This window comes from Chiloscyllium plagiosum, unplaced genomic scaffold (genome assembly GCF_037043375.1).
Source record: "Chiloscyllium plagiosum isolate Xiang-an unplaced genomic scaffold, Cpla_swu_hap1 HiC_scaffold_35, whole genome shotgun sequence".
NCBI classification, from domain to species: Eukaryota; Metazoa; Chordata; class Chondrichthyes; order Orectolobiformes; family Hemiscylliidae; genus Chiloscyllium; species Chiloscyllium plagiosum.
This window is the reverse complement of record NW_028270173.1, coordinates 8,435,948-8,463,108: the sequence shown is the minus strand read 5'-3', so window position 1 is coordinate 8,463,108 and position 27,161 is coordinate 8,435,948. Positions and strand designations below refer to the sequence as shown.

The 27,161-nt window shown below is 51.3% G+C and overlaps 1 protein-coding gene and 1 long non-coding RNA gene across 3 annotated transcripts in view; one reads left to right on the top strand and one right to left on the bottom strand.

The window, feature by feature from the left end:
• Positions 1 to 15,579, bottom strand: part of LOC148140021 (nuclear factor 7, brain-like) — a 33,686-nt gene extending 18,107 nt beyond the window's left edge. The window contains exons 1-5 of the mRNA XM_087979205.1: positions 15,025 to 15,579; positions 14,840 to 14,935; positions 14,516 to 14,749; positions 12,139 to 12,161; positions 11,923 to 12,038 (exon numbers count right to left, since the gene is read on the bottom strand). Of these exons, the coding sequence (XP_087835331.1) occupies positions 11,923 to 12,038; positions 12,139 to 12,161; positions 14,516 to 14,749; positions 14,840 to 14,935; positions 15,025 to 15,435 (880 nt within the window). The 5' untranslated portion in view covers positions 15,436 to 15,579. The remainder of the gene's footprint in view (positions 1 to 11,922; positions 12,039 to 12,138; positions 12,162 to 14,515; positions 14,750 to 14,839; positions 14,936 to 15,024) is intronic.
• Positions 15,561 to 25,945, top strand: LOC148140020 (uncharacterized). Of its 2 annotated transcripts, none has more exons than XR_015753014.1 (3): positions 15,561 to 15,696; positions 15,780 to 15,959; positions 25,478 to 25,945. It is a non-coding gene; the product is annotated as an uncharacterized LOC148140020 (long non-coding RNA). The 2 variants fall into 2 exon arrangements; XR_015753015.1 differs by having other exon boundaries at positions 25,475 to 25,945.
• The last annotated feature ends 1,216 nt before the right edge of the window (positions 25,946 to 27,161 follow it).

The window sequence follows — 27,161 nt, the reverse complement described above, 5'->3', positions numbered from 1 at the left end:
GGGGAATGTGTGTGGGGGGAGGGGGATGTGTGTGTGTGGGAGGAGGGGGATGTGTGTGTGTGTGGGGGAGGGGGATGTGTGTGTGTGGGGAGGGGAATGTGTGTGTTTGGGAGGAGGGGGAGGTGTGCGTGGGAGATGGGGAGGTGTGTGTGTGGGGGGGAGGGGGAGTGTGTGTGGGGGGTTGAGGGGTGTGTGTGGGGGAGTGAGGGGTGTGTGTGGGGGGGGTGAGGGGTGTGTGTGTGGTGGGAGGGGTGTCTGTGTGGGGGGGGCTGTGGGGGGAGGGAGAGGGGTGTTTGTGGGGGGGAGGAAGGGGAATGTGTGTGGGGGGAGAGGGATGTTTGTGGGGGTGTTGAGAGGGGTGTGTGTGTGGGGGATGAGGGGGATGCGTGTGTGCGGGGGAGGGGTGTGTGTGGGGGGGAGGGGGATGTGTGGGGGGATGTGTGGGGGGTAGGGGGATGTGTGTGCGGGGGGAGGGGTGTCTGTGTGGGGGGAGGGAGAGGGGTGTTTGTGGGGGGGAGGAAGGGGAATGTGTGTGGGGGGAGAGGGATGTTTGTGGGGGTGTTGAGAGGGGTGTGTGTGTGGGGGGTGAGGGGGATGTGTGTGTGCGGGGGAGGGGTGTGTGTGGGGGGGAGGGGGATGTGTGGGGGGTAGGGGGATGTGTGGGGGGTAGGGGGATGTGTGTGCGGGGGAGGGGTGTGTGTGGGGGGGGAGGGGGATGTGTGGGGGGTAGGGGGATGTGTGGGGGGTAGGGGGATGTGTGTGTGGGGGGGTAGAGGGATGTGTGTGAAGGGAGGGGGATGTGTGTGGGGGGAAGGGGGATGTGTGTGTGGGGGGGAGGGGGGATGTGTGTGTGGGGGGGAGGGGAATGTGTGTGGGGGGAGGGGGATGTGTGTGTGTGGGAGGAGGGGTATGTGTGTGTGTGGGGGAGGGGGATGTGTGTGTGTGGGGAGGGGAATGTGTGTGTTTGGGAGGAGGGGGAGGTGTGCGTGGGGGATGGGGAGGTGTGTGTGTGGGGGGGAGGGGGAGTGTGTTTGGGGGGGTGAGGGGTGTGTGTGGGGGAGTGAGGGGTGTGTGTGGGGGGGGTGAGGGGTGTGTGTGTGGGGGGAGGCGATGTGTGTGCGTGGGGGGGTAGAGGGATGTGTGTGAAGGGAGGGGGATGTGTGTGGGGGGGAGGGGGATGTGTGTGTGGGGGGGGAGGGGGGATGTGTGTGTGGGGGGAGGGGAATGTGTGTGGGGGGAGGGGGATGTGTGTGTGTGGGAGGAGGGGGATGTGTGTGTGTGTGGGGGAGGGGGATGTGTGTGTGTGGGGAGGGGAATGTGTGTGTTTGGGAGGAGGGGGAGGTGTGCGTGGGGGATGGGGAGGTGTGTGTGTGGAGGGGAGGGGGAGTGTGTGTGTGGGGGGTTGAGGGGTGTGTGTGGGGGAGTGAGGGGTGTGTGTGGGGGGGGTGAGGGGTGTGTGTGTGGGGCGAGGGGTGTCTGTGTGGGGGGGGGTGTGGGGGGAGGGAGAGGGGTGTTTGTGGGGGGGAGGAAGGGGAATGTGTGTGGGGGGAGAGGGATGTTTGTGGGGGTGTTGAGAGGGGTGTGTGTGTGGGGGGTGAGGGGGATGCGTGTGTGCGGGGGAGGGGTGTGTGTGGGGGGGAGGGGGATGTGTGGGGGGTAGGGGGATGTGTGTGCGGGGGAGGGGTGTCTGTGTGGGGGGAGGGAGAGGGGTGTTTGTGGGGGGGAGGAAGGGGAATGTGTGTGGGGGGAGAGGGATGTTTGTGGGGGTGTTGAGAGGGGGGTGTGTGTGGGGGGTGAGGGGGATGTGTGTGTGCGGGGGAGGGGTGTGTGTGGGGGGGAGGGGGATGTGTGGGGGGTAGGGGGATGTGTGGGGGGTAGGGGGATGTGTGCGCGGGGGAGGGGTGTGTGTGGGGGGGAGGGGGATGTGTGGGGGGTAGGGGGATGTGTGGGGGGTAGGGGGATGTGTGTGTGGGGGGGGGGTAGAGGGATGTGTGTGAAGGGAGGGGGATATGTGTGGGGGGGAGGGGGATATGTGTGGGGGGGAGGGGGATGTGTGTGTGGGGGGGAGGGGGGATGTGTGTGTGGGGGGGAGGGGAATGTGTGTGGGGGGAGGGGGATGTGTGTGTGTGGGAGGAGGGGGATGTGTGTGTGTGTGGGGGAGGGGGATGTGTGTGTGTGTGGGGGAGGGGGATGTGTGTGTGTGGGGAGGGGAATGTGTGTGTTTGGGAGGAGGGGGAGGTGTGCGTGGGGGATGGGGAGGTGTGTGTGTGGGGGGGAGGGGGAGTGTGTGTGGGGGGGTGAGGGGTGTGTGTGGGGGAGTGAGGGGTGTGTGTGGGGGGGTGAGGGGTGTGTGTGTGTGGGGGGAGGGGATGTGTGTGCGTGGGGGGAAGGGGATGTGTGTGGGGTGGGAGGGGGATGTGCGTGTGTTGGGGGGAGGGGTGTGTGTGTGGGGGGGGTGGGGGGAGGGGGAGTGTGTGGGCAGAGTGGGACGGTGTGTGTGTGGGGGGAGTGTGTGTGTGGGGGAGGGGGATGGGTGTGTGTGGGGAGAGGAATGTGTGTGTGGGTGGGGAGAGGAATGTGTGTGGGGGGGGGAGAGGGATGTGTGTGTGGGGGAGGGGGAGGGATGTGTTTGGGGGGGGAGCGATGTGTGTGAGGGGGAGGGATGTGTGTGTAGGGGGGAGAGAGGGATGTGTGTGTGGGGGGCTAGAGGGGTATGTGAGTAGGAGGGGTGTCTGTGTGGGTGTGTGTGGGGCTGGTGGAGGGAGACGGATGTGTGTGTGGGGGGGGGGGAGGGATGTGTGTGTGGGGGAGAGGGATATGTGTGTGGGGGAGGGATGTGTATGGGGGGGGATGGTGTGTGTGAGGGGGAGGGGTGTGTGTGGGGGGGAGGAAGGGGAATGTGTGTGGGGGGAGAGGGATGTTTGTGGGGGTGTTGAGAGGGGTGTGTGTGTGGTGGGTGAGGGGGATGTGTGTGTGCGGGGGAGGGGTGTGTGTGGGGGGGAGGGGGATGTGTGGGGGGTAGGGGGATGTGTGGGGGGTAGGGGGATGTGTGTGCGGGGGAGGGGTGTGTGTGGGGGGGAGGGGGATGTGTGGGGGGTAGAGGGATGTGTGTGGGGTCGGGGGATGTGTGTGTGGGGGGGTAGAGGGATGTGTGTGAATGGAGGGGGATGTGTGTGGGGGGGAGGGGGATGTGTGTGTGGGGGGGAGGGGGGATGTGTGTGTGGGGGGGAGGGGAATGTGTGTGGGGGGAGGGGGATGTGTGTGTGTGGGAGGAGGGGGATGTGTGTGTGTGTGGGGGAGGGGGATGTGTGTGTGTGGGGAGGGGAATGTGTGTGTTTGGGAGGAGGGGGAGGTGTGCGTGGAAGATGGGGAGGTGTGTGTGTGGGGGGGAGGGGGAGTGTGTGTGGGGGGGAGGGGGAGTGTGTGTGGGGGGGTGAGGGGTGTGTGTGGGGGAGTGAGGGGTGTGTGTGGGGGGGGTGAGGGGTGTGTGTGTGGGGGGAGGGGTGTCTGTGTGTGGGGGCTGTGGGGGGAGGGAGAGGGGTGTTTGTGGGGGGGAGGAAGGGGAATGTGTGTGGGGGGAGAGGGATGTTTGTGGGGGTGTTGAGAGGGGTGTGTGTGTGGGGGATGCGGGGGATGCGTGTGTGCGGGGAGGGGTGTGTGTGGGGGGGAGGGGGATGTGTGGGGGGTAGGGGGATGTATGGGGGGTAGGGGGATGTGTGTGCGGGGGAGGGGTGTCTGTGTGGGGGGGTGTGGGGGGAGGGAGAGGGGTGTTTGTGGGGGGGAGGAAGGGGAATGTGTGTGGGGGGAGAGGGATGTTTGTGGGGGTGTTGAGAGGGGTGTGTGTGTGGGGGGTGAGGGGGATGTGTGTGTGCGGGGGAGGGGTGTGTGTGGTGGGGAGGGGGATGTGTGTGGGGTAGGGGGATGTGTGGGGGGTAGGGGGATGTGTGTGCGGGGGAGGGGTGTGTGTGGGGGGGAGGGGGATGTGTGGGGGGTAGGGGGATGTGTGGGGGGTAGGGGGATGTGTGTGTGGGGGGGTAGAGGGATGTGTGTGAAGAGAGGGGGATGTGTGTGGGGGGAAGGGGGATGTGTGTGTGGGGGGGAGGGGGGATGTGTGTGTGGGGGGGAGGGGAATGTGTGTGGGGGGAGGGGGATGTGTGTGTGTGGGAGGAGGGGGATGTGTGTGTGTGGGGAGGGGAATGTGTGTGTTTGGGAGGAGGGGGAGGTGTGCGTGGGGGATGGGGAGGTGTGTGTGTGGGGGGGAGGGGGAGTGTGTGTGGGGGGGTGAGGGGTGTGTGTGGGGGAGTGAGGGGTGTGTGTGGGGGGGGTGAGGGGTGTGTGTGTGGGGGGAGGGGATGTGTGTGCGTGGGGGGAGGGGGATGTGTGTTTGTGGGGAGGAGGGGGATGTGTGTCTGTGTGGGGGGGAGGGGGATGTGTGTGTGGGGGGGAGGGGTGTGTGTGGGTGGAGGGGGTGAGGGGGATTTGTGTGTGGGGGGGGAGGGGGATGTCTGTGTGTGTGTGGGGGATGTGCATGTGTGGGGCGAAGGGGAAGTGTGTGTGTGGGGTGAGTGTGTGTGGGGTGGGAGGGCGAGTGTGTGGGGTTGGAGGGGGAGTGTGTGGGCAGAGTGGGAGTGTGTGTTTGGGGGAAGTGTGTGTGGGGTGGGAGGGGGAGTGTGTGGGCAGAGTGGGAGTGTGTGTTTGGGGGGAGTGTGTGTGGGGTGAGGGGGATGTGTGTGTGTGGGGAGAGGGGTGTGTGTGGGGGGAGGAGAGGGATGTGTGAATGGGGGGGAGAGGGATGTGTGTGTGGGGGAGGGGTGTCTGTGTGGGGGGGTGTGTGGGGGTAGGGAGAGGGATGTGTGTGGGGGGAGAGGGATGTTTGTGGGGGTGTTGAGAGGGGTGTGTGTGTGGGGGGGGAGGGGGATGTGTGTGGGGGGGGAGGGGGATGTGTGTGCGGGGGGAGGGGGATGTGTGTGTGGGGGGGAAGGGGATGTGTGTGTGGGGGAGGGGGATGTGCGTGTGTGGTAGATGTGTGTGGGGGGAAGGTGGATGTGTGTGTGGGGGGGGAGGGGGATGTGTGTTTGTGGGGAGGAGGGGGATGTGTGTGTGTGGGGGGAGGGGGATGTGTGTGTAGGGAGGAGGGGGATGTGTGTGTGCGGGGGAGGGTTGTGTGGGTGGAGGGGGTGAGGGGGATTTGTGTGGGGGGGAGGGGGATGTGTGTGTGTGTGGGGGGGATGTGCATGTGTGGGGCGAAGGGGAGTGTGTGTGTGGGGGGGGAGTGTGTGTGGGGTGGGAGGAGGATTGTGTGGGGTGGGGGGGAGTATATGGGGGGGAGGGGGAGGGTTGTGTGTGTAGGTGGGAGTGGGATGTGTGTGTGGGGGGGTGAGGGATGTGTGTGTGGGGGGAGGGGTGTGTGTGAGGGGAGGGGTGTGTGTGGGGGAGGGGGAGGGGTGTGTCTTTGGGGTGAAGGGGGTGTGGGGGGGAGGGGTGGGTGTGGGTGTGTGTGGAGGGGAGGATGTGTTTGTGTGGGGGGGAGGGGTGTGTGTGTGTGTGGAGGGGAGGGGTGTGTGTGTGTGTGTGTGGAGGGGAGGGTGTGTGTGTGTGTGTGGAGGCCTGTGACTAGTGGAGTGCCACAAGGATCAATGCTGGGCCCTCTACTTTTTGTCATTTACATAAATGATTTGGATGCGAGCATAAGAGGTACAGTTTGCAGATGACACCAAAATTGGAGGTGTAGTGGACAGGGTTACCTCAGATTACAAGAAGATCTGGACCAGATGGGCCAATGGGCTGAGAAGTGGCAGATGGAGTTTAATTCAGATAAATGTGAGGCGCTGCATTTTGCGAAAGCAAATCTTAGCAGGACTTATACACTTAATGGTAAGGTCCAAGGGAGTGTTGCTGAACAAAGAGACCTTGGAGTGCACACCTGCCTGATCAGTCTGGACCAGGAGAAAGCCTTTGACAGGATATCACACACGTATATGAGAGATGTTCTCTCCAAAATGGGCTTTGGGGAGGGAATCTGCAATTGGATCAGACTGCTCTACACCAACATTGTCAGTGCAGTCTCAATCAATGGATGGGAATCAGATAGCTTCCCAGTCAGATCTGGAGTCAGGCAGGGCTGCCCTCTCTCTCCTGCTTTGTTTGTGTGCTGCACAGAGCCATTTGCCGAGTCCATCAGGAAGGATGCGAGACTGAGAGGGTGACTATTCCTGGGAGCGGGGGCCTGCAGGTTAAGGCCTCCCTGTACATGGATGACGTCACCGTTTTCTGCTCGGATCCGCTGTCCGTGCGCAGACTCATGTGCATTTGTGACCAGTTCGAACGGGCCTCGGGGGCCAAGGTAAACCGAGGCAAGAGCGAGGCCATGCTCTTCGGGAACTGGGCCGACCAATCCTCGATCCCCTTCACCGTCAGGACCGACCACCTGAAGGTGATGGGTATTTGGTTCAGGGGGGCTGGGGCGTGCGCCAAGTCTTGGGAGGAGCGTATCAGCAAAGTGAGGCAGAAACTGGGCAGATGGAAGCTACGGTCGCTCTCCATCGCGGGAAAAAACCTGGTCATCAGGTGTGAGGCACTGTCATTGCTGTTATATGTGGCACAGGTCTGGCCTATTCCCAGAACCTGTGCCGCTGCAGTCACCCGGGCCATCTTCCAGTTTATATGGAGGTCAAAGATGGACCGGGTCCGAAGGGACTCACTGTATAAAGATCTGGGCAACAGGGGAAAAAATACACCCAATGCCACCCTCACCCTGATGGCCACCTTTGTGTGTGGCTGCATCAAGCTGTGCGTGGATCCCCGATACGCAAACACCAAGTGTCACTACGTACTGAGGTTCTACCTGTCCCCGGTGTTGCGAAGGATGGGCCTGGCCTCGCTGCCATGGAACGCTCCGAGTCGTTGGTCCGTTCCGTATCACCTGTCCTTCGTGGAGAAATTTATGAAGAAAAACACCTCTGACCACAAGTCCATTAGGAAGTGGTCAGCACGTAGTGTCCTTGAGACCCTTCGGGAAAAGGAGAGGGCGGATCCTATCGAGCGGTTCCCTGAGCAGACTGTCAAAGCCATTTGGCAGAATGCCTCATCGCCAGAACTTTCCAACAAGCACCAAGACATGGCTTGGCTGGTGGTGAGAAGGGCTCTGCCTGTGAGATCCTTTATGCACGCCCGGACTCTCAGCCGCACCGCACGCTGCCCTCGAAGCGGCTGCGGGGGGGACGAGACTGTCACACACCTCCTTCTGGAATGTGCCTATGCAGAGGAAGTCTGGAGAGGAATGTAGTGGTGTTTGTCGAGGTTCGTCCCGAGCAGCGCCGTGACGCGGGACTCCGTGCTCTACGGTCTGTTCCCCGGGACGCACACCGAGACGAACATCAACTGTGCCTGGAGGATCATCAACTCGGTGAAGGACGCTTTCTGGGTGGTCCAAAACCTTCTGATCTTCCAGCTGAAGGAGTTGACCCCGACTGAGTGTTGCAGACTGGCACATTCCAAGGTGCAGGACTACGTGTTGAGGGACGCGCTGAAGCTTGGGGCAGCTGCCGCCAAGGCGCGGTGGGGAAAGACCACTGTGTCAAGTCTGCCTGCCTAACGAAGAACAGGGGGCCCATGCAGTCATTTGGGCTCTGCTGACGCCTCAGCTAATCATATGGGCATATGATCAAAAAATGTACAGACCTGTATAAAAATGATAAATTCTGATCTCTGTATGTACATGTTTACATATGTATGGCATGACCAACTGTACAGACAATCAAATTATTTTATGAATAAAGTATATTTTTGAAATAAAAAAAAAAGAGACCTTGGAGAGCAGGTTCATAGCTCATTGAAAGTGGAATTACAGGTCGATAGGACAGTGAAGAAGGCGTTTGGTATGCTTTCCTTTATTGGTCAGAGTATTGCGTACAGGAGTTGGGAGGTCATGTTGTGGCTCTACAGGACATTGGTTAGGCCACTGTTGGAATATTGCGTGCAATTCTGGTCTCCTTCCTATCGGAAAGGTGTTGTGAAACTTGAAAGGGTTCAGAAAAGATTTCCAAGGATGTTGCCAGGGTTGGAGGATTTGAGCAATAGGTTGAACAGGCTGGGGCTGCTTTCCCTGGAGCGTCAGATGCTGAGGGGTGACCTTATAGAGGTTTACAAAATTATGACGGGCATGGATAGGGTAAATGGGCAAAGTCTTTACCCTGAGGTGGGGGTGTCCAGAACTAGAGGACATAGGTTTAGGGTGAGAGGGGAAAGATATGAAAGAAACCGAAGGGGCAATTTTTTCACGCAGAAGGTAGTACGTGTATGGAATGAGCTGCCAGAGGAAGTGGTGGAGGCTGGTACAATTACAACATTTAAAAGGCATTTAGATGGGTATATGAATAGGAGGGATACGGGTGGGGTGCTGGCAGGTGGGACTAGATTGGGTTGGAATATCTGGTCGGCACGGACGAGTTGGACCGAAGGGTCTGTTTCCATGCTGTACATCTCTATGACTCTCTGACTCTAAATTCTAACTTACATCGTCCTTCTCCCAAGTGAAGACAGAAGCAAGATAGTAAATTAACACCCTGTCTCTGTCCTCCAGCTCCATACCTGGATTGCTCCTTGATCCCTACATTTTCCTGGTTATTCTCTTCCCCTTAATATACTGATGAAATATCTTGGAATTCTCCCTCATTTTAGCCACTAGTGTTTTCTCATGCACCTACTTTGCTCTCAATTACTTTCTTAAATTCCCAGCTGCTCTTTCAGTACTCCATGTGGGCCTTGTAATTCCCAGCTCTTACACTCCAACCACATTGAAAGGGCCACCTTTCCAATAGCTCTTCCTGATTACATGCTGCCCCTGAGTGCTAGTTTTCTGCATTTCATGCGCAAATACTCTCAAGTGCCATTGTGGTGCACCTTTCTGCAGTTTTTCTCCATTTAAATAATTCTTTGTTCTTTTGTTTTCTCTTCAAAATAAAGAACTTTCCCAAATTAATCCTCCATTTGCCAACTTTATGCCAGTTACTTGAACCATCAATGTCTCTGTAAATTGTTTGTATCCACCTGTTTTAGAATTGTCTGCAAATTTGGTGACAGTGCATTAACTTCTTTCCTCCAAATCATTAATATTTATTGTAAACATTTGCAGTCACAGCACTGATCCCTGTGGAACCCCACTGGTCACAGGTCACCAACCTGTAAAAGCACTCCTTATCCCCATCTGCTGTTTCCTGCCCATAAGCCAATTCTTTCTCCATCCCATAATCCTGCCAACAGTACCATGGCCTCTTAATCTTTCTTGAAGTATCTTGTTGAATGCTTCTAGAAGTCCAAATAAAACTCTACTGGCTCCCTTCCATTCCATTCCCTCTAGTTGAGATCTCCTCAAAAGCTTTCATAACTGAGACAGATATTAATTTCCTTTTATAAAACCACGCTGACTCTGCTTGATGAGATTATGATTTTCTGAATATTCTACTGTTACTTCCACAGTAACCAACTGCAATACCTTTCCAATAATAGATCATGGGATAATCTGCCTATAGTTACCTGCTTTTTGCCTCCTTCCCTTATTAAACAGACGTGTCATATTAGCAGTTTTCCAATCCTCTGGTACTTTTCCAGAATTGAGCAATTTAAGGAGAATTACAACAAATGCCTTCACTATCTCTGTAGTGACCTGTTTTAGAATCCTCAGATGTAAGCCGTCAGGGCCAAGCAACCTCTCTGCCTTCAGCCCCATTAGTTTGTCTCACACTATTTCAACATTATACTCTGGGGAGAAAGTGAAGTCTGCAGATGCTGGAGATCAGAGCTGAAAATGTGTTGCTGGAACAGCGCAGCAGGTCAGGCAGCATCCAGGGAACAGGAGAATCGACGTTTCGGGCATAAGCCCTTCTTCAGGAATTTTCTGTTTGGCTTGTCGTAAGATGGATGTATTGTTCCAGTCGAAGTGGTGTCCTTCCTTATCTGTATGTAAGGATACTAGTGACAGAGGATCATGTCGTTTTGTGGCTAGTTGGTGTTCATGTATCCTGGTGGCTAGTTTTCTGCCTGTTTGTCCAATGTAGTGTTTGTTACAATCCTTGCATGGTATTTTGTAAATGACATTAGTTTTGCTTGTTGTCTATATAGGGTCTTTCAAGTTCATTAGCTGCTGTTTTAGTGTGTTGGTGGGTTTGTGGGCTACCATGTTGTCGAGGGGTCTGAGTAGTCTGGCAGTTGTTTCCGAGATGTCTTTGATGTGGGGGTAAGTGGCTAGGGTTTCTGGATGTGTTTTGTCTGCTTGGGTTTGTTGCTGAGAAATTGGCGGACTGTGTTCATTGGGTATCCATTCTTTTTGAATACACGATATAGGTGATTTTCCTCTGCTCTGCCGTAGTTCCTCTGTGCTGCAGTGTGTTGGCTCATTGAAGTGACGTTCTGATGCAGATAAGATAGGACATCACTTTGACTGGAACAACACATTGAGTTAGACCCCATCTACTACTCCCTGAGAAAAAGAACAGGAAATGACATCACCAACCCAAAGACACCCAAACAGAAAAATAGAAAGCAGGAATCGCCTGAGGCCCACAACCTACATGTTACCTGGTAGGTTGATGAAACGTCTGGAAATGAATCTCCCAGCTCAGCGAGCAAACCTACATCCAGAATCTCAACCTGAGCTACAAATCTTCTCAAAACTCATACAGAGCAGTGTCTGAGAGTTCCTGTCTTGGTGAAGGTTTGGGATTGAACAGTCACAGCTGACCAGCTGAAGATGATATTTCACATTCGGGAGACTTCTGCATCACTGTCTTGGCAAGCATTTATTGTCCAACCCTAATTATCCTGGAGGCTGCTCATTAACCCATTGTCATCCATGTAGGGGAGGGTCACCCACTGGGCAGTTAGGAGAGGATTTCCAGCATTTTGGACCAATTCAGCATGGTGTATGGCATACAGGACAATTTGCAAGTGATGGTGTTCCTGTCTATCTGCTCTCCTTACCCTTCCAGTCGGTTCAGGTTGCATAATTGGAAGTTGCTCTCTGAGGAGGCTTGGTGAGTTTTCTCACACTTTTTTTTAAGTGGACACATTTCTGCAACTGTGTGTCAGTGGTGCAGGGAGTGAATGTTAGAGGGATTAGACGGAGTGCCATTCAAGCAGCATGTTTTGTCCTGGATTGTGTTGAGCTTCTTCAGTACAATTGGGGCTGCAGTCATCCAGGCAAGTGGAGAGACCTCTATTATATGCCAAATCTCTGCCTTATAGATGGAGGACTAGTAACTGAGGAGTCAGTAGGTGAGTTGCTGGCTGCAGACTTTTCACTCTCTGACCTGCTCTTGTAGCTATAGTGTGTGTTTGGCAGGTGAGTTCAGTTTCCGGTCAATGGTAACCTCCAGGATGTTGCAAGTGGAGGATGCAGTGATGAATGGAATTGTTACTGAACATCAAGTGTTGATGGTTACATTCTCTCTTGTTGGAAACGGTCATTGCCTGGCACTCGTGTGGCACGAATGTTACTTGTCACTTGTCAGCTCAAAGCTGAACAGCTGGACAGAGTCATGGCCTCATTGTATTTGAACATGGATTGTTTCAGGATCTGAGTGGTTGGAAACGGTGCTGTTATTGTGCAATCATTAGTGAATATCTCATCACCTCCACCGTGACCTTATGACGGAGGGAAGTCCATTCATGAAGCAGCTGAAGATGCTTTGGGCGAGCCATTACTCTGACAAACACCTCCAGAAATGTCCGGGAGCTGAGATGGTTGATCTTGAACAATCACAACCATCTTCCCTTGTGTTCAGTATGACTCAAAAAAGTAGAGAGATTTCCACTGATTCCTATTAACTACAGTTTTGCTCATTACACACTTTGATATTTGCATGAACAAAAATACAAGTTATACAATATAAATCAGGCCAAAAGACGAACTTATCTGAGCTTTACCAGGTTGAGTGGCTTCCTGCATTTCTTTCCATACAAGAAAAGGGAAGAGGTTGCAGAATGTTTCAGTGGAGATGGTACCATCTGTTAGTGAGAGTACACAACTGTCATCACTGATCCTGTAAATATTAAACATAAATTGATTAGAAATTTAGCACAAACACTTTCCTGAGTAATTTCACCAACTTGCACTGAGTTTCAGTAAAGTGCATGTCCTACCTTCTCTTCCGAGATGCCTCCTCCTGAAATAAACAAAACACAATCTGAGTTGACAGAGACTGACTGTCTACATCCAGAAAGCAGCAATTACACTCACATTGTTACAAGCTGCTGAGAACTGCCAATTCTGATTGTTGTAGGCATCGAATAGAAAGAGGATGTGACACTAAGGATATTGAAGACCAGAAGAATAAATACAAAATTTGAACAATTACAAAGGATTGAAAGAAACATTAATATATTTTAATGGATAAAAATCTGACTTTGATATTTAAAATTACAATAAAGAAAGGGATTGATTCCATAGATTCAGTAAAGATATTTTCACTTCTAAGGAATCTAAACATGTGAGTCTGTGAACATCATCCTGTTATAAAATAAATCCAATAAGTAAATACAGAACCTGTCAAAAACCAGGCGTGAGGCCTTCGGATCAGGAGACCTACTCAAATGACCTTCGCAGAGCCATTAAGCCAGCCAAGGACCAACACCGATCTAAACCAGACACCCGGCGACTATGGCAAGGACTGATTGACATCACAGGTTCTAAAAAGAGACAGTGCAAGATAGCAGACAATGACATATCCCTCCCAGATCGTCTCAACGTCTTCTATGCTCGCTTTGAGCAAACTTTCGGTGGAGAGGTAGCACCTATTGAGACAAGTCCGGATGAACCTATCCCAACAGCCACTGCATCAGAGGTCAGATCAGTTTTCCTTCCTGTGAAAGCAATAGGACCAGACGGAGTATCAGGCCGTGCAGTCAGAGCATGCACAGATCAACTGGCAGAAGTCTTCTTGGACATCTTCAACCTCTCCCTGCAGCAGGCCACTGTCCCTGCCTGTTTCAAGAGGGCCAATATCATCCCTGTTTCTAAGAAGGCTCATGCAGCATGTCTCAATGACTACCACCCAGTAGCCCTAACTTTGGTGGTCATGTCATTAATCAACTCCACCCTCCCCACCACTCTTGACCTACTCCAATTTGCCTATTGGACCAATAGATGCATGTCAGGTGCCATATCAGTGTTCTTTACTCCTCCCTATAACACCTTGACACCAAGAACAGCTACATAAGAATCCTACTCATTGACTACAGTTCAGCCTTCAACACTATTATCCCCTCGAGACTGATTTACTAAACTTAGTGATCTCGGCCTAAGCCCCACTCTCTGCAGCTGTATCCTCAGTTTCCTGACTCACGGGTCATAATCAGTGAAGATTGGGGACAATATTTCATCCTCACTAACACTCAACACTGGAGTCCCCCCAGTGGTGGGTACTCAGCCCCCTACTGTACTCACTGTATATCCATGACTGTGTCATCAAATACCAGACTAAGGCCATTTACAAGTTCGATGATGACACCATTACAGTCAGTTGACTCTCAGATGGTGACAAAACAGATGACAGATGGGAGGTGGAAGACCTAGAAAAATGATGCACTGAGAACAACCTAGCTCTCAATGCCGGAAAACCAAGGAACTTATTATTGACTTTCGGTGGGATGTTATTCATGCCTCCCCTGCACATTAACAGCACAGAGGTGGAACGAGTGGAGAGTGTCAAGCTCCTGGGAGTGGTCATCCACAACAAACTTTCTTGGACTCTTCAAGTGGACGCACTGGTTACAAAGGCCCAACAACGTCTCTTCTTCCTCAGGCAGCTGAGGAAATTTGGCATGACAGCGAATACCCTTGCCAATTTTTGTAGGTGTGCCATGGAGAGCATTCTGTGGATGTATCACTACCTGGTACGGCAACTGTACCATTCAAGATTGGAGACAGTTACAGAGAGTGGTGAACTTGGCCCGGACAATCACAAAGGCCAACCTCCCATCTATGGAATCCATCTACCAGGCTCGCTGTCAAGGAAAGGCCGCCAGCATTCTCAAAGATCCATCCCATCCTGACAATGTTTTCCTACAATCTCTACCATTGGGGAGAAGGTACAGAATCCTGAACACATGCACCAACCGGTTTTGCAACAGTTTCTTGTTAGAATACTGAGTGGACTCACAAACTCTTAACATTCTCCTGTACCTGTATTTTTGTTTTTGCCACTGTTTGCCTATTATTTACTGTCTATGTGACTTAACTCTGTGATCTGCCTGTATTGCTCGCAAGACAAAGCTTTTCACTGCGCCCTGGTGCACGTGACAATAAATTCATTTCAATTCAATTCCATGGGGAATTCAGGAGAAATGTCTTGATCAAGAAAGTGATGAGAATGTGGAACCCACAGTCACACAGTGTGATTGAGACAAATATATTGAACAGGAAAGTGGAGAACCTAATGTTGCAGAAAGCAGCAGCGGGAGATAGTGACGGAGGATGGGTGTCTCTTTCACTGAACTAAACTGAAACATAATCCCTCACCTTCAGAAATATCACTCCGTCTGTTTGTTCCAATTGTTTTTCCAAGTTTGAGAGTTTCTGCTGAAGAGAATTTAAATTTTTTTGAATTTCACAAAGGTTTTGCTCCATTGCTTTGAGAATGTTTTCCTCTTGTTCCCTGAGATCTCGGAGTAAACTCTGCTCTTTCTCAGTCAGCATCTGGTGCATTTTAGTGAACTCAGATTTGATGTGAGTCTGCAGGCTGCTGGATTCCTCCTGTCAGGGGAAATATAAAAACAATATGTTTCTGCAAAAAAAAACAAATGAACAAATCAAATGTTGAAGCCGAACCCGGGGAGATTTTACCTGAATTTGGGAAATCTTCTGTTTCTGCTCCCGCTCCATTTCTAGAGCTGCTGATTTTTTCTCTGTGAGAGAATCCAAGGAAGATTTCACCCGATCCTGGGATTTGGAGAGAAAATCAGAAAATAAAAGTGTTAGACCATGAAAATGTGATGAATAATCAGGGGATGGAATCTGTTTCCTTTTACCTTGTAGATTCCAACAGCTTCTTTAACCGGGATGAAGTTGTGAGATTTGTGTTCCCGGGAATCTCTACAAATCACACAGACCAATTTCTTGTCAGTTTCACAAAACAGCTTCAGTTCTTCCTGATGTTCCTCACAGTGATGTTTACTTTCCTTCTCTTGTGGATTCACATTTAATGTTCGAGCTTTCTCGGCCAGATTCGCTAAGGCCCGGTTTCCTCTGAGGGATCTGTCCGGAAACTCCTGTCTACATTCCGGGCAGGAGTTTATCTCCTGCCTTTCCCAACTCTGGGTGATACAGGAGCGGCAGAAGTTGTGTTCACACTCCAGTATAACCGGATCGGTGAAGAAATCCAGACAAATGGGACAGATTACCTCCTCGCTCAAACTCAGGACCTGCTGTCTGAAAGCCATGTTCACCCTCAGCACTTCCTGATGCAAACCCCTTTCAGTTTCGCTGTCCCTGCGCTGCTGAACACATTCAGCTCAGGCAGCACCGAGATGGTGATAGTTCATACAGGGCTTCCTTTCTGTATCCACCGGCACCGTCCATCATTCGCCGTCGGCTGGATGAGACTGGAGCATTCCGTTTTCAGGAAATGAGTAACAGACCCCAACCCCCCAACACTGAGCGGAAAATATTCTCCCTACATTCTCTCCCACTGATCTCTGTTGGTACATAACTCACTGAAACAAAATTATGTTGTATTTTTGGTGGTGGTTTCTCAGCCTTTAAATATAAATTGTGTATTGTTCAGCTCCTGGCCCTCCCATCAAGTGCTTGGTCCTGGCAAAACCATGGGAATCCCTGAAGCCGGGAGGTGAGAGGGAAAAAAGGGCTGATTCCTGAAGAAGGGCTTATGCCCGAAACGTCGATTCTCCTGTTCCCTGGATGCTGCCTGACCTGCTGCGCTTTTCCAGCAACACATTTCCAGCAGGTGAGAGGGTAGGCCGGTTGGGAGTGGTGTGGGTGGGTGGAGAGAGGATGGGAGGGGGTGGGGATGTTGTCCTGGGAGTGACTGGAAGCCTGCTGCTCTCCTTCATATCCTTCAGTCCCAAAACAGCCCCAGGCACGGATGGCCAAGTTGTGTTGGTCTTTGTGGGAAACATAAGCTGAAACATATTGTCCAGCGCCTCCTCATCACTCCCTTACAATCCACCAGGATTCTCTCAATCCTCACTTTGGGAGTCACTGCACAGAACTGAAGGGCCTCATCCCCGGTCCCATTCTGGGAAATCTCCCTTTGCACCATCCCTTCGGCCTTGACATCCTTCCGAAAGGGCAGGCCCAGAATTGTCTGCAGCCTGGGCGGGAGACCAGTGGGAATCCTGTTGGTGTCGTTTCCACTATTTCTCTGGGCTCGCTGCTGGTTCCCACTAAATACCGCAGACAGTCCAGGGAATCCGCACCAGGGATATTCAACCCCAAGGGTTTCCATCAAACTGGACACACGGCAGCAATTCTCCCTCAGATTGTATCTCCCTCTCCCGGAGACGGGGCAGGGGGAGGGCCTGACAGGACATGAGTCTCCATGAGAGTGTCCTTCTCTTCAATCGGCTGGTGGGATGTGGGACTCATTGCCACATGGAGTCATTGGGGGGATTGTCTGGGCGGCCCAGACCCAAGTGAGAGGTGTTTTCCCAATAGGGGCTCCCATAGGCGGTGGAGTCAGATCAGGCCCTTCACAGGACGGGGAATGTAGGCCGGTTTGAAACAGTAAGGGATTTAGGGGAAATTGTATCCCTGGCTCCCAAATTGATCCGAATATAGAAGGATGTATCTCCTTCCATGATGCGGTGGATATTGTCTGGGCTATTGATTGTGACAATGACTTCTTCCATTTCTGAAAGGAATGACCTGATGATGCTGATCCTGTCTCATTGTTGTCATGTCCTCAAGTATCCTTTGTTCATGATCTCAGTCTCTGTTGGAGGCTCTGGTGTTGGGAAGGATTTTGGGAAGCTTGGAAAAGTTCAGAAAAGATTTGGAGGCCAGTGGTCCATCTGATTTAATTCTTTGTTGGTGTTTTCTGCAGTGGGAGGGTTGAGGGATGTTTGACACATTAGCCAGAATAAGATGTGCAGCTCAGGTGCATTGGCCTTGCTAAATTGTCTGTGGTGTTAGGTGCATTAGTCAGGGGTAAACATAGGGTAGGGGAATGGGTCTGGGTGGGTTACTCTTCAGAGGGTAGGTGTTAACTTGTTGGGCTGAAAGGCCCATTTCCAATGCTGTCAGGAATCTGTAATCTAATCTAATCTAATCTGATCCTTGGCCTGGGCTCACGGATTACACTTTCAGTGGCATCAACACTACCTTCCCCTTTGATAACTGGTTACTTTTCAAACTTCTGGGAGGTAGACATTGGTGTTTATTAATGATCGATGCTCAAATGTCTGTGTTTTTGATTTGTATAATTGGTTTTGGATCATGGAATGGGAATGTGGCGGGAGTGGTTTTTATAGAGCAGTGAGCCTGAAGTGGGAGGGAATCCTGAGGGACAGGGTGTACATGTGTTTGGAAAGGCAAGGACTGATTAGGGATAGTCAACATGGCTTTGTGCGTGGGAAATCATGTCTCACGAACTTGATTGAGTTTTTAAAAAAGTGTTAAAGAGGGCAGATCTATATGGACTTCAGTTAGGCATTCGACAAGGTTCCCCATAGGTAAAAACAATAACTGCAGATGCTGGAAACCAGATTCTGGATCGTGGTGCTGAAAGAGCACAGCAATTCAGGCAGCATTCAACGAGCAGCGAAATCGACGTTTCGGGCAAAAGCCCTTCATCAGGAATGAAGGCAGAGAGTCTGAAGCGTGTAGAGATAAGCTAGAGGAGGGTGTGGGTGGGGGAGGAGATGAAGGTGATAGGTCAGGGAGGAGAGGGTGGAGTGGATAGGTGGAAAAGGAGCTAGGCAGGTCGGACAAGTCCGGACAAGTCAAGGGGACAGTGCGGAGCTGGAAGTTTGAAACTAGGATGAGGTGGGGGAAGGGGAAATGAGGAAGCAGTTGAAGTCCACATTGATGCCCTGGGGTTGAAGTGTTCCGAGGCGGAAGATGAGGCGTTCTTCCTTTAGGCGTCTGTTGGTGAAGGAGAGGAGGTGAAGGAGGCCCAGGACCTCCATGTCCTCGGCAGAGTGGGAGGGGGAGTTGAAATCTTGGGCCACGGGGCGGTTTGGTTGATTGGTGCGGGTGTCTCGGAGATGTTCCCTAAAGCGCTCTGCTAGGAGGCGCCCAGTCTCCCCAATGTAGAGGAGACCGCATCGGGAGCAACGGATACAATAAATGATATTGGTGGATGTGCAGGTAAAACTTTGATGGATGTGGAAGGCTCCTTTAGGGCCTTGGATAGAGGTGAGGGAGGAGGTGTGGGCACAGGTTTTACAGTTCCTGCGGTGGCAGGGGAAAGTGCCAGGATGGGAGGGTGGGTCGTAGGGGGGCGTGGACCTGACCAGATGGTCACGGAGGGAACGGTCTTTGCGGAAGACGGAAAGGGGTGGAAATATATCCCTGGTGGTGGGGTCTGTTTGGAGGTGGCGGAAATGTTGGCGGATGATTTGGTTTATGCGAAGGTTGGTAGGGTGGAAGGTGAGCACCAGGGGCGTTCTGTCCTTGTTACGGTTGGAGGGGTGGGGTCTGAGGGCGGAGGTGAGGGATGTGGACGAGATGCGTTGGAGGGCATCTTTAACCACGTGGGAAGGGAAATTGCAGTCTCTAAAGAAGGAGGCCATCTGGTGTGTTCTATGGTGGAACTGGTCCTCCTGGGAGCAGATACTGTGGAGGCGGAGGAATTGGGAATATGGGATTGCATTTTTGCAAGAGATAGGATGGGAAGAGGTGTAATCCAGGTAGTTGTGGGAGTCGGTGGGTTTGTAAAAAATGTCAGTGTCAAGTCGGTCGTCACTAATGGAGATGGAGAGGTCCAGGAAGGGGAGGGAGGTGTCAGAGATGGTCCAGGTAAATTTAAGGTCAGGGTGGAATGTGTTGGTGAAGTTGATGAATTGCTTAACCTCCTCGCGGGAGCATGAGGTGGCGCCAATGCAGTCATCAATGTAGCGGAGGAAGAGGTGGGGAGTGGTGCCGGTGTAATTACGGAAGATCAACTGTTCTACGTAGCCAACAAAGAGACAGGCATAGCTGGGGCCCATACGTGTGCCCATGGCTACCCCTTTGGTCTGGAGGAAGTGGGAGGATTCAAAGGAGAAATTGTTAAGGGTGAGGACCAGTTCGGCCAAACGAATGAGAGTGTCGGTGGAAGGGTACTGTTGGGAACGTCTGGAGAGGAAAAAACGGAGGGCTTCGAGGCCCTGGTCATGGCGGATGGAGGTGTAGAGGGATTGGATATCCATGGTGAAGATGAGGCATTGGGGGCTGGGGAAATGGAAGTCTTGGAGGAGGTGGAGGGCGTGGGTGGTGTCTCAAACGTATGTGGGGAGTTCCTGGACTAGGGGGGATAGGACAGTGTTGAGGTAGGTAGAGATGAATTCAGTGGGGCAGGAGCATGCTGAGACAATGTGTCGGCCAGGGTGGTCAGGCTTGTGGATCTTGGGAAGGAGGTAGAACCGGGCAGTGCGCCCCTGCTTTGTATCCCCAGCATTCTCTATTTGTGTTTATTCAAATTCTGTCTCATTTTCCCTTTTAACAATCATTCTTTTTCACATCCTTTAATCTCTGTCATAGAGGCGTACACGAATTCGAACATGCCGGCCAACTTTCCCAAACTAAACAAGTCCTAGGAGCCTGTGACTGCTCCATAACCCTCTGACCGTTTCCTATTCATGTCCCTGTCCAAATGCCTTTGAAATTATGTCGTTGTATCACTTTGTCTGGCAGCTCGTTCCACACAATACCCTCACTCTGTGTGAAAATGTTTCACCTCAGGTCCCTCTGTAATCTTTCCCTCTCACCTGAAACCTCTCTCACGTTGTGAACTCCTCTACCCTAAGGGATAAAAAGCTTTGCTATTCACCCCTTCCATGTCCCTCATGATTTATAAACTCGATAAAGGTCACCCTTCAGTCTCCAACACCACAGTGAAAAACCTGTCCAGCCTCTCCTTGTAACTCAAACCCTCCAGTCTGTGTGATATCCTTGTAGATTGTTTCTGAACCCTCTCCAGTTTAATAATATCCATCCTACAGCAGGGTGACGAGAATCTAACACATTGCTCCAGAAGTGTCCTCACCAACATCCTGTCCAACCTCCTGAAACAGTCATGAAGAACATTTCAATCCGTTGTCATCTGGTGATATTTTCCTCCCAAGACCCTCCATGAAGACACGGTGCCCCCTCAATCCTGGGATTGTAACCCTTCACCTTGGGCAAGCTCAGAGACCTCTCCATTTCAGACTCAGGGGCGCGGGCTCCAGCAGCTTCCTTTCAGCCTCATCGCCCACGTCTTGTTTCCGGCAGATTCCTGTTTTCCGCCCGGTCTTGGCTCACAGCCTTTCTCCCCTCTCTGTGTGTGATTGTGTGTGTGTGTGTGAGTGTGTGTGTGTGTGTCTGTCTGTGTGTGTGTGTGTCTGTCTGTGTGGGTCTGTGTCTGTGTGAGTGAGTGAAGTGATTGAGTGTGAGTGTGTGTGATTGTGTGAGAGAGAGAGAAATAGCCCAGAGGCAGCTCCGGCTCCAGATGCCCCACTTCCCAAACCCACTCGACCCTCCACCATGATGCTGCCCCCGCGGAGGGTCGGTTCACACAATCCCCACCAGGCCCCTCCATCCCTTAAATAAATGGGGAAGAGGAGGATCAGAGTGCAGGAAGATCCCAGTCTCTTTCAATCCGCCCCCAGAGAAAGGGGGAAGTAGGGGGTGGTTGGGGGGGAGAGAGAGAGCGACAATCTGCCTGAACCGGTTTAGTGAAGGATGAACGGTGACCGGTGCTGTCCAATTCCTGTCCCTCCCTCTCTCCCCCCGCATTACCCCCCGGTTACCGACCGCCCGCGAGTGCCCCCTCTCGGCCCCGCCCTGCCTGTGAAGAGGGCAGATTGCTTTCCCTAAAGGGCAACACTGACACTAATGGAGCGGAGGGGGGGGGGGAGGAGTGAGGGAGGGGGCTTTCCAACATTGGGCCACTTTAATGGGAATCACTTTCCATTCCAGACTGAGACTTTGCATTGTCTAACAGGCACCGTGATGGATTGGGACCCGCGTCCATCCGGCAATTATTCCTCTAGTGAGGTTCCCACTGCACCGCCATCTCCCCATTACAGGGGCATAGGAACAGGAATAGGCCATTCGGCCCCTTGGGTCTGTTCTACCATTCAATGAGATCATGACTGAGCTTGTCCCAGGTTCATGTTCCGGACTTTAGCCCGAATCCCGTAACACCTTTGACCCAAAAAATGCATCTATTTCAGATTTAAAATGAACAATTTATCCAACAGGAGGAGATCACGTGGCTTTAGGTGTGGGGGCGGGGAGAGGGATAATACATTGTGATACACAGGATGGAGCAGTTGGGAAGGACAAAGTGAACGGACCAGCAGCTGTTCCCTGTCCTGTTCCAGACTCAGATGGACTTCCATAAAAACCGAAAGAACCCGCGGATGCTGTAAACCGGAACCAAAACAGAAATTGTTGGAAAAAGCTCAGCAGGTCTGACAGCATCCGGGAAATTCTCCAGTCTCCTTCCACAATCCAAAGAGATGCCGCCAGACCTGCTGAGCTTTTCCAGCAATTTCTGATTTCCTCCAGTTTGTCTGATGTCCTTTTGGGGTAACAGTGCAGATACTAAACTTCTCTGCCACGAGGCAGGCTCAATGTGCCAAAAGCTTCGACCTCAAGAGGACAGCAAGAGGGAAACCTGCAGGAAAAAACTCAGGAGAAAGACATACTTTCAGATGGTCCATTGTTTGGATATATCACTCGGATTAGCGGGAGGAGCCTGCACACTGCAGTGGGAATGGTGCGAGAGACAACAGTTGGGTTAATCCCACAACCCAATGGGGAGGCTGCACTGGAACGGATCCTTCCACCACATCACAAATCCTCCCCTTTATGGTTGTTACTTTTCTCAGCTTTCCCCGTCTCTGTCATGCTTCAAATCAGATCTATTTTTCACCTTTTCACAATTTGGCAAAAGGCCACAGATCTGCAAAGTTATATCTGTTCAAAGATGCTCCTTGATCTGCTGAGCAATTGTAAACCTTTTCTGATTTTATTTCGATGTTGAGTATCTGCAATATTTTACTTTTGGGCTACGATCGCGCATGAATTATATTTGGCTGCAGTACCGGTGACTGCCTGCTGGTGGCAATCCTACACCACGAATGTCATCGCGTTTAGAATTTACAGTGACGTCTGTGACCTGCACCTTCGTCCTTGAGGATTTCCTGCACTCTGTCTGTGGTGTCTTTAACCCTGGCACCAGGAAGGCAACACACCATCCTTAAGTCCTGCCTGCTGCCACAAAAACCCCGGTCAGTTCCTCTCACTATGGAATCCCCTATTACCACGGCTCTGTGCGATGTCTGACTCTTCCGCTCTGCCTCCACGCCAACTTTTGATTGACAGATCTTTTCCCTCGGGTGGGTGAGTCCAGAGCTAGAGGGCATACGTTCAGGGTGAGAAGTGAAAGATCTGAAAGGGAACTAAGGGACAACTTTTTCACGTAGAGTGTGGTACGTGTATGGAATGAGCTGCCAGAGGAAGTGGTGGAGGCTGGTACAATTACAGCATTGAAAAGGGACCTGGATGGGTATATGAATAGGAAGGGTTTGGAGGGATATGGGCCAAGTGCTGGCTAATGGGCCTAGATTAGGTTAGGATATCTGGTCGACATGGATGGGTTTGACTGAAGGGTCTGTTTCCATGCTGTATATCTCTATGACTCTATGACCAGAGCTTTATAGAGCCTCAGAAGTACATCTCTGCTTTTATATTCAAGTCCTAGTTGATTAATGAGGGAAGGGACGTAGATGTCATGTACATGGACTTTGGTAAGGCATTTGATAGGGTTCCCTATGGTAAGCTGATGGAGAAGGTGAAGTCGCACGGGGTCCAGGCTGTTCTAGCTAGATGGATAGAGAACAGGTTGGGCAACAGCAGACAGAGAGTATTCGTGGAGGGGAGCTTCTCAAAATGGAGACCTGTGACCAATGGTGTTCCACAGGGATCCGTGCTGCGATCACTGTTACTTGTGATGTACATAAATCATTTGCAGGAATGTGTGGGTTGCTTCATGAGCAAGTTTGCAGATAAAACTAAGATTGGTGGAGTAGCAGATAGTGAAGGGGTCTGTCAGAGAATACCGCAGAATACAGACAGATTGGTGTGTTGGGCAGAGAAATGCCAGATGGTGTTCACTCCGGACAAATGTGAGGTGATGGATCTTGGAAGATCAAATTCCAGAGTGAACTATAGAGTAAATGGAAAAGTCCTGGGGAAAATTGATGTACAGAGAGATCTTAGTGTTCAGGACCATTGTTCCTTGAAGGTGAAACTTTATTGCTGGAACAGCACAGCAGGTCAGGCAGCATCCAGGGAACAGGAGATTCGATGTTTCGGGCACAGGCCCTTCTTCCTGAAGAAGGGCCTGTGCCCGAAACATCGAATCTCCTGTTCCCTGGATGCTGCCTGACCTGCTGTGCTGTTCCAGCAATAAAGTTTCAGCTTTGATCTCCAGCGTCTGCAGACCTCACTTTTTCCTTGAAGGTGGCAACGTACATCAGTAGAGTGGTCAAAAAGGCATACGGTATGCTTTCCTTCATCAGACGGGGTATTGAGTACAAGAGTTGGCATGTCATGTTACAGTTGTTTCAGACTTTGGTCCGGCCACATTAGGAGTTCTACATTCTGGTCCCAACATTCCCGAAAGAATGTGGACCATGGCTAACTATGAAGAGAGGTTAAGTAGATTAGGATTATTTTCATTGAAAAGATGGAGGTGGAGGAGGACCCTGATTCAGGCCTAAAAAATCATGAGAAGTATACACAGGATGGACAGCAAGAAGCTTTTTCTGGATCAGTGGTGCTGGAAGAACACAGCAGTTCAGGCAGCATCCAACGAGCAGCAAAATCGACGTTTCGGGCAAAAGCCCTTCATCAGGAATAAAGGCAGTGAGCCTGAAGCGTGCAGGCAGTACACATCTGCTGCGGTGAACCCACAGCACTCGAACAGCACCTTCTTGACGAACACCATCCGATCGACTGGTGTACGCTCTTCCACCTTCTTGACAGACACCCGGACGGTGTTTCGAACCCCCAGGTCCAGGGTGCGGGCAGCTGTTGAGGCCATAGCTCTGAGGTTGGCTAGTCCCTGAATTGGCGTTCGGCTGAAGCCAGCATGAAGATCCACCAATAGCAGGTCAGCACCACCAAACGATCCTCCAACGTCCAATCATGATCCAGCGATGAGCTCCACGAGCTCTGATGACTCGTGACACGACCCCTGTCCTGATAAGAACAGACACTTGATCTTAGCCAAAAGACCGAGAAGCGAGGGGTCACATGTTCAAAGTGAGAGGGGCAAAGTTTAGGGGGGATATGTGGAGAGTTCATCAGGCAGAAGGTTGTGGGTGCCTGGAACACATTGTTAGTGGAGGTGGTAGGGGCTAGAACAACAACGTCATTGAAGATGTATCCAGGCAGATACATGAATGGGGAGGGAACAAAACGACACAGAGCTTTTGAAAATAGGTGGCAGGTTTAGACAGAGAAGCTGAATCGGCGGAGGCTTAGAGAGCTGAAGGGCCTGTTCATGTAAATTTCTTTGTTATTTGTTCATCTCAAAGTAAATGCCAACATTACATTTGCCTTCAAAACTACTGACTCAACCTACAAGTTTGACCTTGAGGGAATGGTGGACTAGAACTCCCAAGTCTCTTTGCACTTCAGGTTTTCAAATGTTCTCCCCATTTAGAAATAGTCTATGCTTCAATTCTTCTTTGGGAGCAGGAAGAACAGCCTGAACTTCAGTTTGACCCGCTATGATCGGGGTGGTATAAACCTCTTTATCATATTCCATAAATGCAATCTTGTGGGTGGCACAGTGGCGCTGTAGTTAGCACTGCTGCCTCACAGTGCCAGAGACCCCGGCTCAGTTCCCACCTCGGGTAACTGTCTGTGTGGAGTTTGCACATTCTCCCCGTGTCTGCGTGGGTTTCCTCCGGGTGCTCCGGTTTCCTCCCACAGTCCAAAGATGTGCAGGTTAGGTGAATTGGCCATGCTAGATTGCCCACAGTATTAGGTGAAGGGGTCAATGTAGGGGAATGGATATGGGTGGGTTGCTCTTCAGAGGATCGGTGTGGACTTGTTGGGCCGAAGGGCCTGTGTTCATACTGTAAATAATTTAATCTAAGTGATGCCTTTTGTTTGTTGATGAGAGTAAAACTCCAATATGTAATAGTTTCTTTGATCTGCTATTGTACCCTGCATTTGTGAGAAAACACATCTATGTAAAGACATTTCTATGAATAAAGTATAAATTTTAAAATTAAAAGAAATCTTGTGCTCTCAAAGCAGATTGTGAACCTCCCACAACCCCGAGGGCTGTCTCATAACACAGCAATACCAAAGCCCCACAAAGAACAGGTCAGACGGAGAGACACCACCAAGGACATCGCTCCCAGGACAGGAACAATGGAAGCCCCTTACTGTTTCAGAAGAGACATTCTCACCAACCTGCAAAGAGCTGGAATCTCCTGATCCCGTTGATACTGTCAGGATGTTGTATCGTATCGAGATTCAGGACATTCGTTCGATAACTGTTTTTCAATTATCATCATTGTAACGAGATTACTCCATTTCCAGATACATTGTATCTTTCCCCATTTTCATTAATCTTTTTGTACAAGATTCCTATAAAACCTGGCTTCAACCTCAGCTGGAGGAAGAGAACCCTTGATCTCCCTGTACAGACTGTCAGTTCTGTGTCAGACTAGTCAGTTTCTCTTCCAACCATATCGCTTGTAATAAACAGCTTGTCAATTTCACCCGATCTGGTTTGTGTGCTCTCTGCCTTATTGGGCTAATTTCTCCCACAGGGTCGGTATGGCCTTGTTGGGGCCGAAAGGCCTGTTTCCACACTCTAGGGAATCTAATCTCATCAGATATCTATCTTGTGTTTCAACGATCAAAAGCACATCTCATTGGTAAACCACGTTCCGTTATGAGTGTAAGTAAGCAAGTGCCGTAAATCATAGACATGTGGAAACGATGTTTACATTGGAATCACAGGCGACTGTTTTTCAGAGCAACAAAGGGTGTTGAAAACGTGGAATGTGCAGCCAGAGAAGATGGTGCTCTCAGTTTAAACTCACATCCAAACAATGTTGAGAAATATTTACTTGTACCTGGCACCTTTAATCTTAATCGCTTGGACTAAATAGCTTGTCGATTTCACCCGATCTGGTTGTGTGCTATCTGCTTTATTGGGCTAATTTCTCTGACAGTTTGTCGATATGAGTCGACGGCTCCTTTTTCTCTGAACAGGGTAAGCGAACCTGACATTTTAAATACAGCCCAATTCGAACCTGGCGGCCAGTCAGACCAGAGAAAGGCTGGATTGGGAGATGCCAGTGTTGGACTGGGGTGAACAAAGTTAAAAACCACACAACACCAGGTTTGCGAGGTTTGTGAAGGTTTGTAGCTCAGGTTGAGGTTTAGGGTGTAGGTTTGTTCGCTGAGCTGTAGGTTTGATATCCAGACGTTTCATTAACTGGCGAGGTAACATCATCAGTGGCGACCTCCAAGTGAAGCGAAGCTGTTGTCTCCTGCTTTCTATTTATATCTTTCTCCTGGATGGGGTTCCTGGGGGTTGTGGTGATGTCATTTCCTGTTCATTTTCTGAGGGGTTGATAGATGGCATCTAGATCTATGTGTTTGTTTATGGCGTTGTGGTTGGAGTGCCAGGCCTCTAGGAATTCTCTGGCATGTCTTTGCTTAGGCTGCCCCAGGATAGATGTGTTGTCCCAGTCAAAATGGTGTTTTTTTTCATCCGTGTGTAGGGCTACGAGGGAGAGAGGGTCGTGTCTTTTTGTGGCTAGCTGGTGTTCGTGTATCCTGGTGGCTAACTTTCTTCCTGTTTGTCCTATGTAGTGTTTGTGGCAGTCCTTGCATGGAATTTTGTAGATGACATTCGTTTTGTCCTTGGGTTGTATGGGTCTTTTAAAATTCTGATTTCTGTATGTAAATTTTTACGTATGTA